General features: G+C 35.0%; 1 protein-coding gene and 1 long non-coding RNA gene across 4 annotated transcripts in view; both read right to left on the bottom strand.

Annotated features, from left to right (window-relative positions):
- Best2 (bestrophin 2) overlaps nt 1-12,916 on the bottom strand; it is a 46,451-nt gene extending 33,535 nt beyond the window's left edge. For 2 of the 3 annotated variants that reach the window (XM_065357848.1, XM_065357847.1), the window contains exons 1-2: nt 12,058-12,916; nt 483-593 (exon numbers count right to left, since the gene is read on the bottom strand). In XM_065357848.1, coding sequence (XP_065213920.1) covers nt 483-593; nt 12,058-12,128 — 182 coding nt within the window. In that variant the 5' untranslated portion in view covers nt 12,129-12,916. The remainder of the gene's footprint in view (nt 1-482; nt 594-12,057) is intronic. The other variant, XM_065357846.1, reaches the window with a different exon arrangement.
- LOC135841073 (uncharacterized) overlaps nt 1-13,087 on the bottom strand; it is a 272,383-nt gene that overhangs the window by 257,279 nt on the left and 2,017 nt on the right. The gene's annotated exons all lie outside the window — the stretch shown is intronic.

Genomic DNA, 13,087 nt, shown 5'->3' with positions numbered 1-13,087 from the left:
GGCTTATGAGGTGCGTAGTCCTTCAATTTTTTAAGATGGTCAACCGCTCATTATACTTAAATGGGGGTTTACTCATCTTTCCGCGTTGTTTTTATGATTAAATCATTGCATTGAGTTGCCTATAGGCTTTCAAAGGGCTGATAAGAGTTTGTTTTTTCATCTTCCAAACACCTGATGCAGCAATAGAAGTTTTCGGTATCAAACTACATAGGTACCTGGTATGTATAGACATGGTATGACACACTACATTTCAAAGTTTACTGAAGCGTGAACCCATGGCGTGTGCCAAAACAGGTATTTATACCTAATTAGCTCCAGGTATACGAGAGTCGAAAATGCAAAACAAGGAATCGAATGATTTCGGGAACATTGCGGTAAAAAAAAGAAAATTAATCTACACTCGATCGGGGTTTATCTCAATAAAATATTGATACTTAATGCAGTAGCGATAAATTTACTGTAGTTAGGTATATTATTCTTACTTTTGTTGCGGATCGGTAAGCATATATCGGTACGTAACATTGATTGCGAAATAAAGAAACATATAAACAATCAATTCTCTCCATACCAATTTGTAGACGCTGCCTTTCCATCTGCAAAAAAAAAAAAATACCATAATGAATATTTATTGTGCTTACAGATGCCATAAATACGTGTACGACTACGTGTACGTACATTCGTACACCTGTATATAAGTTTACAAAGACCTACCTACAATATTATCCTACCTGTACACAGATACAGTAGATTATAGCTAAAACAAAACCATATAGATAGGTATGTTTATACTAAGGTATATAATCATAGGTATGTGTTGACGAACATGGCGTACCTATAGATATTTTATTAAAAATAGGCGTGAAAATACTCGAACATTATTCGTGGTTCGAACTCATCTCGAATAAGTGTGAGGGAAATCATTAAGTATAGGCGTAATTAATTTATTTATAATAGGTACCTATTCCATCGATCGAACAAACGGTGGAATGATTTTTTTCATTCCCAACTTCCTAAGTAATGTTTAATTTTTCACGTAGAGTGATAATGTTGATGTTTCGTTACGTAAAAAAGATTTATATACGTAAGTATGTATATGTACATTGTAGGTAGTTAGATGCTGATAATAGCAGCTTGTGTGTATTTACAATTAGGTACTTACAAGTACAGTACTCGTTACTTTCATATGGGGTTTTCCAACATTTCGACATGCGATGCTGGAAGATGGAACGAGCATGAATTATGTAAAATAACCTTTTGGCGAGAAGAAGCATTCGGATGTTTGTCGAATTTTCCTCCTCCAGTCACGTTTTCTCTTAAAGCATACATATAAACGCTAACGAAATTAAGGTTTCATCGCAATGATCAAGGTAATGTGTTTGTGTAGTAATGCGAAGTGTTTTAACTAATACAAAAAGATGGTTATCTTTGAAAAAAAAAATATCCAATCATCCTCGCTGTAGCGATACTTAATTCCAATATGCGTAAGTTTATCTAAATTAGGTAGTTCTCTGCAGTTGGTACAAAGTATTTTATGGGTATGTTATGATGGGTGTGTAATAAAAATAATACATAAATCATCGAACGTGAAAATTGAAAATCATAGCTGTATGTCAAAATAGGCTATCCTATAAAAAACACTGAAAAATACTAAATATTATATTTTGTTGTTTTACGTAACTTTGTGAAGCAAAATTTTACACGTTGGATTTTTCCCCTCTTAAAAATTACCCTATTATTTTAGGTACCTACTCAAACTTCACTTCCTTTCGAAATAATAATACATACTTGCATATGCTAAAAAAAAACCCATACCTATAGGTATAAAAAAATGTCCTAGTTGATACGAAATTTTTACCAAGAAAATTGTCAAAATTCAATTAGGTACTTATTTACCTATCTACAATTTTTTTTTGCTCGTTTCATCTAATTACCTATACCAACTATACGCAGTCAACTAAACTACGAGTATTCTCGCAATCTGTCAATGACCTCCATGCCCCATAACCTACGTCAAAACAATAACCCACCAAATTGATACTAATTACCACTTTCTAACTTTTGGAAAATTTGACTTGAACAACTGGAAACATGCAATTTACAGATAATATGGTACCTATTCAATTTTATTTTTCAAACTTTATTCTGAAATAACTACCTATCTACGTGTTTCACTACAATATCCAACTCTTTTTTTTTACACAGTTTAGTAAATCGTAGAGCATATTGTTGCGAAAAAAAAATCATCAAGCACAATATTCTATGACGTACTTGGGTGGCCAGTATAGATACTTAGATCAAAAACTTACTCAATACTATTGTAGATTGGTATCAAAAATGCACATACATGGAAAAATCACACCATCGTGGTTCATCGACGAACACTTTGGATGATTCGAATTATTTTACTGGATATTTGTTGAGTAATTTTTAATGACCTGACGATGAAAAGCAACATTTGGCTTACACTTAGTACATCGTAATGCAATCATCAATTAGGTAGGTAGCATTGTAATTTGGAAGGACTAACACTTATTTAGACACATAAAAGTTTTGAATTGACTCGAAATTTCAGAAGAAACACTGTTCGTGGTAGACGTAATTTTCCAAAAATTTCAAAAGTTTAATGTAATCTTTTTGAAAGCTCAGTTTTTGAAGCTCGCCGGCCTTTCGTGGTTTTTTGTATTCAATCACCAAAGTTCATAATTATACCTACAATCCTACAAATAGGTATAAAAATGCTTCCAGATTTTTTTTTTCAAATTTTAAATTTATAGGTCCAAAATTTGACAAGCTTGACAGGTAATTATCTTTTGGAATTTTTATCAGATGTATAGTTTTTGAAAAATTGACAAACTGTCAAAATAAAATTCAGTGTCATTTCAGTTTTCAATGCAGAAAAATTAAAAAATTTTCTCGGGTCTCCAAAGGATTTTAAACCACTGTGTGGGTACCTACCTAATCCAAATTTCAGTTTTCTACATATCAATTTTTGATCCTATAAAATTTCTATTTTTCATGCAAATTGGGTCAGATTTGAATTTTTTTGAAAATTCTCTAAAGAAGGCTGAAATTTTACTTAATGGTGTATTTTTTTGCTTGACCTTTTTCTGTTGGTTGGAATACATTTTTCAAAGAAAGGGAAGGGGTTACATAAAGCATGCCCCATTCAACTGAGCAAAACCACAATAACCGAAGATGGTGAAATGTCCTCCTATCAAGAAATGACTGGGGTCTCTGACCTTGACCAGGCAAAAACCAGCTTGGAAGCTGAAGGCGCCACGACGACCGACTTGTTGAGCAGTGCTGAAATGCATGAGGCTTCGCGATCGGTGGTCAGAGAAAAACCGGAAGCTGAAAAGTGCTCCCCCTGGGGGCAGGTGTCTGTAACAAGCGTTATACCACCAGTACCATATGAGAACAGCCACACGTTGGAAGATGTCAACTCAAGACTTCTAGTGGTGAGATCATTCTTTGATCATACAAAAAATCCGACTCTTAAGGATAATCCGATCAGCCCCTAGTCCATTCTGGGGAAGTACTTTGCCAATATCAAATACCAAAATGTGGTATGCAGGATAGTTGATAGGGCTATGGACCAGCTAGTTGTATCCAGTGATCTAGGACACTCCTACAGCCTGATCTTCACACACCACAGATACACCAATGCAATGAAATATCTTGTGCTCAGAGCCATAAAGGAGAGACTCTACCACCCAGTGGGGCCAGCTTCTGTGTCCTCCCTGCTTCCATATAGGGCTAAGCATCAGTGAACTGCACACTGGTGAACTGACCCCCACTCAGGTGAAGAGTATAATCCCGACAAACCACCTCGACACAATATCGAGAAAAAAAAAGGGTCGAGTTGACTCAAATTTTGAGTTGAGTTTGGCCCGATTTGTTTCCTTTTCATCAGTTTTTTCGGCATAAAATCGACCTATTCTCGAACATTATCGGTATAAAATTGACCCAAATTTACCATCAAGCATATTTCATATTGAGCATCGCCACATATTTTGTGTCGATAATTTGAAGAGTGTGTGTAGTTTTTCAGTTGATTTTTCAACACTTTTTTGTGATTTGATGCAAAATTGACTTAATATCTGTGTTGATGGTTTTGAGTACATTCTATCGACACATTTTTCTGATCAATTTTGTGTCGAGCTTATGAAAAACGACCTTAAATCTTCAGAAAATTGCTCTTCATATTCTAGTGCATATTAATTCAAATACATAATATTATATTGTGAATTGATATTTAAAATGATTTGATGGGGAAAATCCCTGCACCTCGACTCTTTTTCGACTCAAAAATTGGATCTAGATGACCCCTGAGAGCGAAATGTTATAACACTTCTTTTCTCCAACATTGAAGTTTTTTGAAAAACTACTTATAGTTTTTGCTACACACTTTATCTGCGAGTAGTAAATTGATGTCAGTGATGAATAATTGATGTCTATTTTTTATCAATTTTGGAATCATAAAATTTTGAAGCGATTTTCATACTATTTTCATTTCTCAGCAAAAATGAGTCAAAATCAACTCCAACTTCAATAAGCAGAAAAAATTTTATATTTTTAAGGAAAAAATTGATGAATATTTTGTGTCAAGTTTTGACTATTTTCAATTTATCAAAAAATCGATGAAAAATTGATTCAAATTTTGAAGCTTAAAAAAACAATTGACTACAACAGCACAAATATGCATTAATTTTTAATTAATTTTCACGCCATTTTCATTTCTAAGTGATAATTGGCTTAAAATCAACTTCAACTTTTATGTGCTAAATTAATGTCTATTTTCAAGGCAAAATCGATAGATATTTCAAATCAAGTTTTCATAGTCTTATCATTTTGACAAAAAATTGATGAAAAATAGATCTAACTTATGATTTAAAAAGTAATCAATTTTACTACCATTTTGCAACAATTTTGAATCAATTTTTGACATATTTTAATTTGAGCAAAAAATTGGTAAAAAATTGATCCAACATTGAAATTCAAAAAAAGGCATCGATTACGATATCACAAATTTAGAACAATTTTTAATCAATTTTCACATCATTTTCATGACTTGGTAAAAATCGTCCTATATTTGACTTCAACTTTTATATGCATAATTGATGTCTATAGAGAAAGAAAAATCAACAAATATTTGCAGTCAAGTTTAGGTCTTCATCAAGAAATCGACCTAAAATCGATTTGAATTTTCATCTTGAAATCGTTGTCGATTAATGTACTCCAATAGAGGAAGATTTGGGATCAAGTTTTCATCAATCTTACTTTTTGTTTAAAATTGTTGAAAACTATCAGTCGATTATTTGTATATTTTTTGTCGATTCTCAAAATCGTCAAAAAAATGATCAAAAATAGCCGCCAATTTCTACTCGATCAAAACTCGACCTCAAACTGAAAGTCGAGATGGTTTGTCAGGTATACTTGAACATATCGAAAGGAAACGTGATCGAAAGGAAACGTGAGGCAAAGATCCAGAGGGACAACTGGGGATGTATATCAGTAAGATCAAATGGAGTATTTACGATAGAAGAACTAGAAGATGACCTAATGCTGCAAATCCCAGAGTATGCCTCGGCGCACTGTGTTAGCCGGGACTTCGAGATGAGTAAGGGCATAGCAGTCAAATTCAGATGAGCCTTTGGCAATGTTGACACTCTAAAGTCAAGGGTTGCCAAAGTGGGTGATGTGGTGTAGATACACAGCAAAGGGAACTACGTATTATATGCAGTAACCAAAGAAAGACACCAAGACAAGCCGACAATATAGGAGACTTAATTGTACGAACAATGAAGCTCTGGCAGCCAAATGCGTTGAGCTAAGCATCACAAAAATTGCAGTACTAAGATTAGGGTGTGGCTTGGACCAACTTGAATGACCACTAGTTAAACAAGCGCTCCTAGAGTGCTTCAAGGGCCTTGCAGTGACTCTGAGAGTTTGCACCCTCCCACCAAACATGAAAGCGTGACTACCTGAACAAGATTTCAAAAACCAATATTGTCAACTGTAAAACAAATTATGCCCGAAGCCAAATTCAAGACATGAAATACTCAGGACCAAATTTACCTGGATCTTGAGATAATCCTTAAATTTACTATAATATTTATCTATATGTACTTGTAAATACTAAACTTATAATATAGAAAACAATCTTTTCTTGTGGGCAATTGGTGAGAAGCCCTAAGCAAGTGCACTGACTGCCCCACAAAAGCCCAAATAAACCTTGTGGCAATAACTAGGGGACCTAACTTGTTGGGATCACCCCTAGGCAAAATCATTCCCCCTTCAAACTTCACCCTGAGATGGGTTGGGGGCTCAGTCGTGATCGGAACAGGTATATGTGGGAACGAAACCTGGGAAGTGACAACTGGGCCTTAGGCAACTGCCTAGGGGTTTGGGTCATGATGGACAATCCGTCTCACCTCCCCCCTCTCCCCTCCCTGCTTAGACTTGGGGTGAAGCTATAATTATATTTAGATAAGTACATATGTTTATTCTAGTAACCCTTAGTCTAAGATTGTTTTTTCTTTAATAATAAAATACCCCCACCGCCTGATGGGGATTGGGGGGAAAAAACTGTGAATGCTGATTTTTTCTTTATCAAATACATATATGTAGGTACCTACATATCTATCAGTTTTTGCGTAAGTTCTGCTCCTCTCCTCTAAATCATCTAACCGATGAATTTTTTTACACGCTTCCGTCAAATTATTCAATAAATTTCGTTACCTATACGTATACCTATAGGATCTGTTCGGAGGATTGATTCGCGATTTCTAGAATACCTAGGCACTATAATTATATTTTATAAGTAATCTACTAAATTACGTAAATGGCGGCTGAAAATCGGAGATCCGGTTAGAGCAACATCCCATAATATTAGACTATTAAATCTCGGCATCATTTTGTAATAATAAAACCACGCACATAACATTATTTTATGAAAGAATTTCGAATATGATCACGTGTCAGGTGGCTTCTCTTCGGGCATTTCTTCCTCCTCCCTTCCGCCGCCTTCTCATTTCTCTTTAAATTGATTCTTGGTCAGTTTCAGAATTTTTTTTTGACGACCTGAAATGTCGGAGCAGTTTTTAAAGCGATACGCGTATTTTGGATAATATTTTTAACATTTTCAAAAATTCGATTATAGGTAATCAAAAGATCGACTTTACTGTAGGGTTTAAAAAAATATGTATTCTCAGATGTAGGTGTATAGGTATATGAGAAGAAAATGGCACCTGTTATTGCAGATAAAATAAACTCGCGTAATTGTTTATTAACCCGTGCAGCTTATACATTGATCTATATTTTCTTTCTGATATTTGTAAACAATGCAAACACTACACGCTTATAACCCTTCTGAATTCAATTAGGCGGACACATTTACGTATTTCCTGTTGTGATTAATCATCCATTCGCGTTACAAAAACAACAATAATTTTAAACATTAAACCTACGAGTACCTTCTATGTATGAACCGGGTAGAATAGTGTTGTTTGATTTTTTTTTCAATAGGTACCTAAGTGGATACCTATTACCTAGGTACCTATTTGAATAATCTGTAGTTATTGATATAAGGAGCACGATTTGCCATTGATATATGAGTGGCAATTGGTACTTAATTAATTTTTTAAACTTCCGAATGATTTATTTGCCTTGAAAAAAATTAAAGCTTTGCAGTAATTAACGTGTTCCCTAATAACGACCACACAGTCAGGTCAGACAGAGGACACATCGATTTGCGAAAGAAACAGTGAAACGAAAGTCCCTCCTCTCCTCATCGTATCGTTGGTCAAGTTAACTCGTACCTACCTTATTCGTGAGGAAATTCTGGGGAGAAAGAGATCGAGACCGTGAACAACTTCGTAGAGTTTATTATAAATCGATTGGAAACGGTTTCCAGTCATTTTTAGTGATTCTGGAGCCTCCGGTAGATTTTTTGGAATTAAAGTTCCATAAAATTTTATGTAATACGGAAAGTTGGAAAATTGTAATTTACTTTACACCTTATTTTTCAACATGCCGAGTCATCTGAAAATGGTTTTAAGTCGTTCTCGAGCCTCTGGCAACTTTTTAGAAATTCCAGTTTTCCAAAAAAAAAAAAAAAAATGCCCAAATGTGCTTATTAAATGAATGGGTAGGTACTCTTTGGAGACTTATTTATTTACACATTACGCACCATTTTATCAAAATACTACAAAAAATTTCATTTTTCAACTTGATTGGACAAAACTTCGCGGAAATTTTAATTTTCAAAAATCTACTGGAGCGTTCCAGAACTTCTCAAAATGGCTCAAAACCGTTTCCAATCGCTTAGAGAGGGAGGAAAAAAGGAGAGAATAAAAATAGGACACACTAAATTCTGGCTTTCAGCTTTAATTAATTGGGGCTTCTGAAAATTTTGAGCACCCCAATTTCCCCCGCAAGTCATCTCTCATCAATGTCAATCAACGCAAAAAGTGTTCAAAAATCATCGACTTCAAACGAAAAAGCTCAGCGATTGAACATACGAGTAGAATGATCCACTGTTTGATAAATCGCGAAAAAATATAAAATACATACCTACATTTCAAATTTAGTGTAGGGAATTTTTCAGCTTTGAATCAGCAGTTTCCCTCCCAAAACACCTTCTCATCTGGCAATTAAGCTTCGTTGGATACTTTGATGGAAAAAATATTATTCAATTTGAGAACGAAAGTGGTTTTTACTTTATGACCTATTGTATTTCTCAGTAATACCTACGTACACAAATGAACGAATTTTAGTGATGTAACAGAATGCTTCTTGACGATAAACTTTTTAATACCTATTCGCTTATTAATGAAGCAGGTAATCACTCAGCAACACATTTGGCACCAGAGTTATTTTAAGATAATTTACATTTAGTAACAACTCGTCTCGTCATAATCTGATTAGAATAAAAAGGCTTTTGTTTGAGGTTTTTTTATATTTCGAAACAATTGTCGTTTTTTCGCTCTAGCTCCTACCAACCTGTTGGGGGGGGGGTGGCAGGGCCATCAAGAGTCTTCGTGGGGCCAGGGGAGGAGGAACGGGGTTTGACTGAAAATTTTCCGACTGATATAAGGAAAAAATACCAATTTTGTAGTTTTATATCACAGTCATATGACTTTAAAAATTTTTCATTATCTGTTTTGGATTTTTGGGAGCACAAAAGTGAATTTTGAATGTTTTGAAAACAAGGGGACAGGCTCAGATGAAGTGAGGGCGAAAACGTTCGAAATTTGTATTTTGAGAGAACTTCAGAATTTGGTGTATTTTTATGCGACGTCAACGTGTCAATTTTGAAAAAGAAAAGAGAATAACAGGCCCAGCTCTTGAAAATTTGTATTTCGAGTGGCATAAAAACGATACTTTTTACTCGAGAAGTTTATTTTTTCACTTTAAAACTTAAAAAGTTGATTATTTTTGAATAAATTCGTGTTTTGATTTTTTTTCTATTAAAATACATTTCACATTAGGTCAAAACATCAAAAGATGTGATTTCTGAAACTGGGAAACTATTTTGGAATGCAGTGATTCCAATTTTCGAGTAATTATTGCAAAGTAGGAGTTGCGATAAGGCCATTTTTTTGGCACCAGCTAGTTATCGACTCAACCACTCTTAAAATTTGTAATAAATGTACGAAATACGAATCCGTGGTTAGTTGACCCAAAATGACCATTTTTTGGGCTCCAGTGGTTCCCAAAGTTGCGAATAAAAACATAATTTTAGGAATCACTTATAGTATCATTTTTGAAAACGTTTTTAGCATAAAATATCTGTTTGAACCAAACAAACATTTTGAGAGGTTATTTTCTTACTTTAGATCCTCGGGGGCAAAAATTGGGGAGTTTCAATTTTTTGAAAATTTTGGAACCACCATTTTGGACCTACCCCTTCGAACCCCGCTAAAAAGATTTTTACAGTTTATTAGTATCTGAAAGACCTCCATCCTACCAAATTTTGAGCTCAATAAAAACTTTTGCTGGTACTCAAGAATCCAATTTTCCCATTTTTCGTAATTTCGATATTTTGAGAACCCCTGGAAAACTAGAAACCTGCAATTTGCGCCAAACATAACGTTCTGGGGTGTATATTCCATTATTTAGATGAAAATGTTGAATTAAGCTCCCTGTATATTCCTAATTTTGAGCCCTTTTTTTAGAGCCCCCCATTTTAGGCACCCCTAAAAATGGCGTTTGCGCATATTTTTTCAAATGAATTGAAGAATTTACATTATTGAAACACACTAGCAAGTGCTCGATAATTTTTCGTAGGATTTTTCCAGTAACTTTCAAAGTTGAGCTATTTTGAATCAAATTCTGAGATTATTTAACTCTTCGAAAAGACGTGAAAATAACGTTTTCATGATTTCAACGAAGTAAAAATGCCAGAATGCCAGAATTTAACCTAAAGTAGCTCAATTTTGAAAGTTACAAGAAAAATCAAAAGACAAATTATCGAGCACTTGCTAGTGTGTTTCAAACGTGAATTCTTCAATTTATTTGAAAATTTAGGGGTGCCCAAAGTGGAGGGCTCTAAAAAAATTCCAAAATTACGAATATATACAGGGAACTTAATTCAACTTTTTCATCCAGATTATTGAATAATGAATATATACCTCAAAACGTTACGTTTGGCGCAAATCGCTGGTTTCTAGTTTTCCAGGGGTTCCCAAAATATCGAAATTACGAAAAATTGGAAAATTGAATTTTTGAGTACCAGCGAAAATTTTTATTGAGCTCAAAATTTGGTAGGATGGAGGTCTTTCAGATACTAATAAACTGTAAAAATCTTTTTAGTGGGGTTCGAAGGGGTAGGTCCAAAATGGTGGTTCCAAAATTTTCAAAAAATTGAAACCCCCCCATTTTTGCCTCCGAGAGTCTAAAATAAGAAAATAACCTCTCATAATGTTTGTTTGATTCAAACAGATATTTTATGCTAAAAAAGGTTTTGAAAATAATACTAAGTGGTTCCTAAAATTATGTTTTTATTCGCAACTTTGGGAACCCCTGGAGCCCAAAAAATGGTCATTTTGGGTTAACTAACCACGGATTCGTATTTCGTACATTTATTACAACATTTTAAGAGTGGTTGAGTCGATAACTAGCTGGTGCCAAAAAATGGCCTTATCGCAACTCCTCCTTTCAAAAATCTGAAAAAACTTGATAAGTTGGCTGGTATTTTTCTCGATCATTTGAAATAGGTGATAATGATAAAATATTTCGAAATGAAAGATTATCATAACACAAATTTATTCGAAAATAAGTGATTTGCAAATTTTCAACCGCTCACAGTAGAACCCTAAAAGTGGTTTTGGATTTTGATGGCAAAGGCCTAGGTCTACACACATTCAAAATAAGAAGCCTCCACTTCGTCGATACAGATCTGAAATACTATCTGGTGGATTTGGACCATTTTTCCCAAAACATGTTGGTGACTATCTACCTAGCTATAAAAAGTAATCACGACACGATTTTTTTTTTTTGAAAATCTCTTCTCTTTGAAAACCCATATCTCTCCTCTAGAATGCATCTTCGGAGCTAAAAATGTTTTCCGAGTGACTCTCAACTCACTGATGAAGGCCTCCATTGAATTTGGTCAAAATCCTGCAGCTTTTTTCGCTAGTCACCCTAAGAGCAGGTCGAAAAATCCAAGTCCGAGGCGAAAACAGGTTTTTGTTCACTCTTTGTTGATAAAATATGAAGCTGTCAGAGTTACATTAGCAGTCCATATGCATATCTTACGAAAACAGGCATTTATGATCGGTCATCCTTCAATGACAGTACCTATTTAATGACTTTTAAATAGATAGACCACCCTGCGAAATCATCTTAGGTATAAGTAGATGGCCATCGGCCTAAACTTTTCTCGAGCTTGCTCAGCTTTATAGGTACACCCTATAGACGCAGATTACTGAAATGTCCACGCCTATACCAAATCATAACGATTCGTTCACCATTGTGCATCACCAATGTATTACTCGTACTATCACAAAAACATACAAAATATGTACCAATAAATTACGAGTGTGAACAACTCACTTGCGTAAAATGCTCCAAAAGCATCCAAAACTGCTCCCATTGGCTACTAGACGAGAGTAAGATACAGTCATATTACACACACCGAAGGATGATTTTTCTAATCATTGATTTACTTATGCTGGTCAACGGAGGTCGGTAAAAAAAACTCCACTTGAATAAACGATCCGTTCTGGCGAGGTAACTGATTGGTATGTAGATCGTTCTGTAATCTTGAAAGTTTCGCAGCTGAAGAAGTAAGAAGTCGGAAAATTTGATCAAGCGTAAGTAATCACCACAGTGGACAGATCAGTGGCTCGAGATCAATAAGCGATTCTTCTAATGTAGGCAATTTTTCGAAATTGGTGATATAAAATAAAACGCGAACACCACACAAAATAGGCATTAAAAAACATATGAACTGGTGTAAAAAAAACACGCACACACACACACACACACGCGAAAATCGATGTGGGTATTTGTGTCAATCGTCAGGTAGGTATAATAATGAATACGCGGTACAGATATCGTAGGTATGCGCACACGTAGGTATTAGAGGCGTATGTAAAAAATGAAATAATTATAAAATAATAGAACGATAAATGAATAAAAAGTATGTAATTAGAAGCGCGACACAAGTCGACTAGCAGTTCTGACAAATACGAGAAGAATGGAATGCCAACAATACACTATACAGCATACAGCATACAGCATACAGCTCTGTGAGCACTGAGCTCTGTTACTCTCCGCGATCGCGATCCACGATTGTAACAACTAATCCGCCTTCGAGGGCTTTGGCTTTGGCTTACGATCTTCGATTCTGTTCAGAAGTCACAAGAACTGTCGTTCTTCACACACGTCATGATCGTAGTAACGTTATGGAACATGTTTTGGTTTTGTATTTGTTGCTGTTTGCTGTTGGTGTTCGCCTGTTCGCTTCGCTTTGCTACCGATTGCCATTAATCTGGTTTCGTCGCTTGCCACTTGCCAGTTGCACCTGGTACCGGTTGCCGATTACCTACCTACCTGTAATAACAGTGGCGAAATCTAAGGT

Source organism: Planococcus citri, chromosome 3, assembly GCF_950023065.1.
Source record: "Planococcus citri chromosome 3, ihPlaCitr1.1, whole genome shotgun sequence".
NCBI lineage: Eukaryota > Metazoa > Arthropoda > Insecta > Hemiptera > Pseudococcidae > Planococcus > Planococcus citri.
Note: the sequence above shows the minus strand (reverse complement) of the source record. Positions and strands in the feature narration are given on the sequence as shown.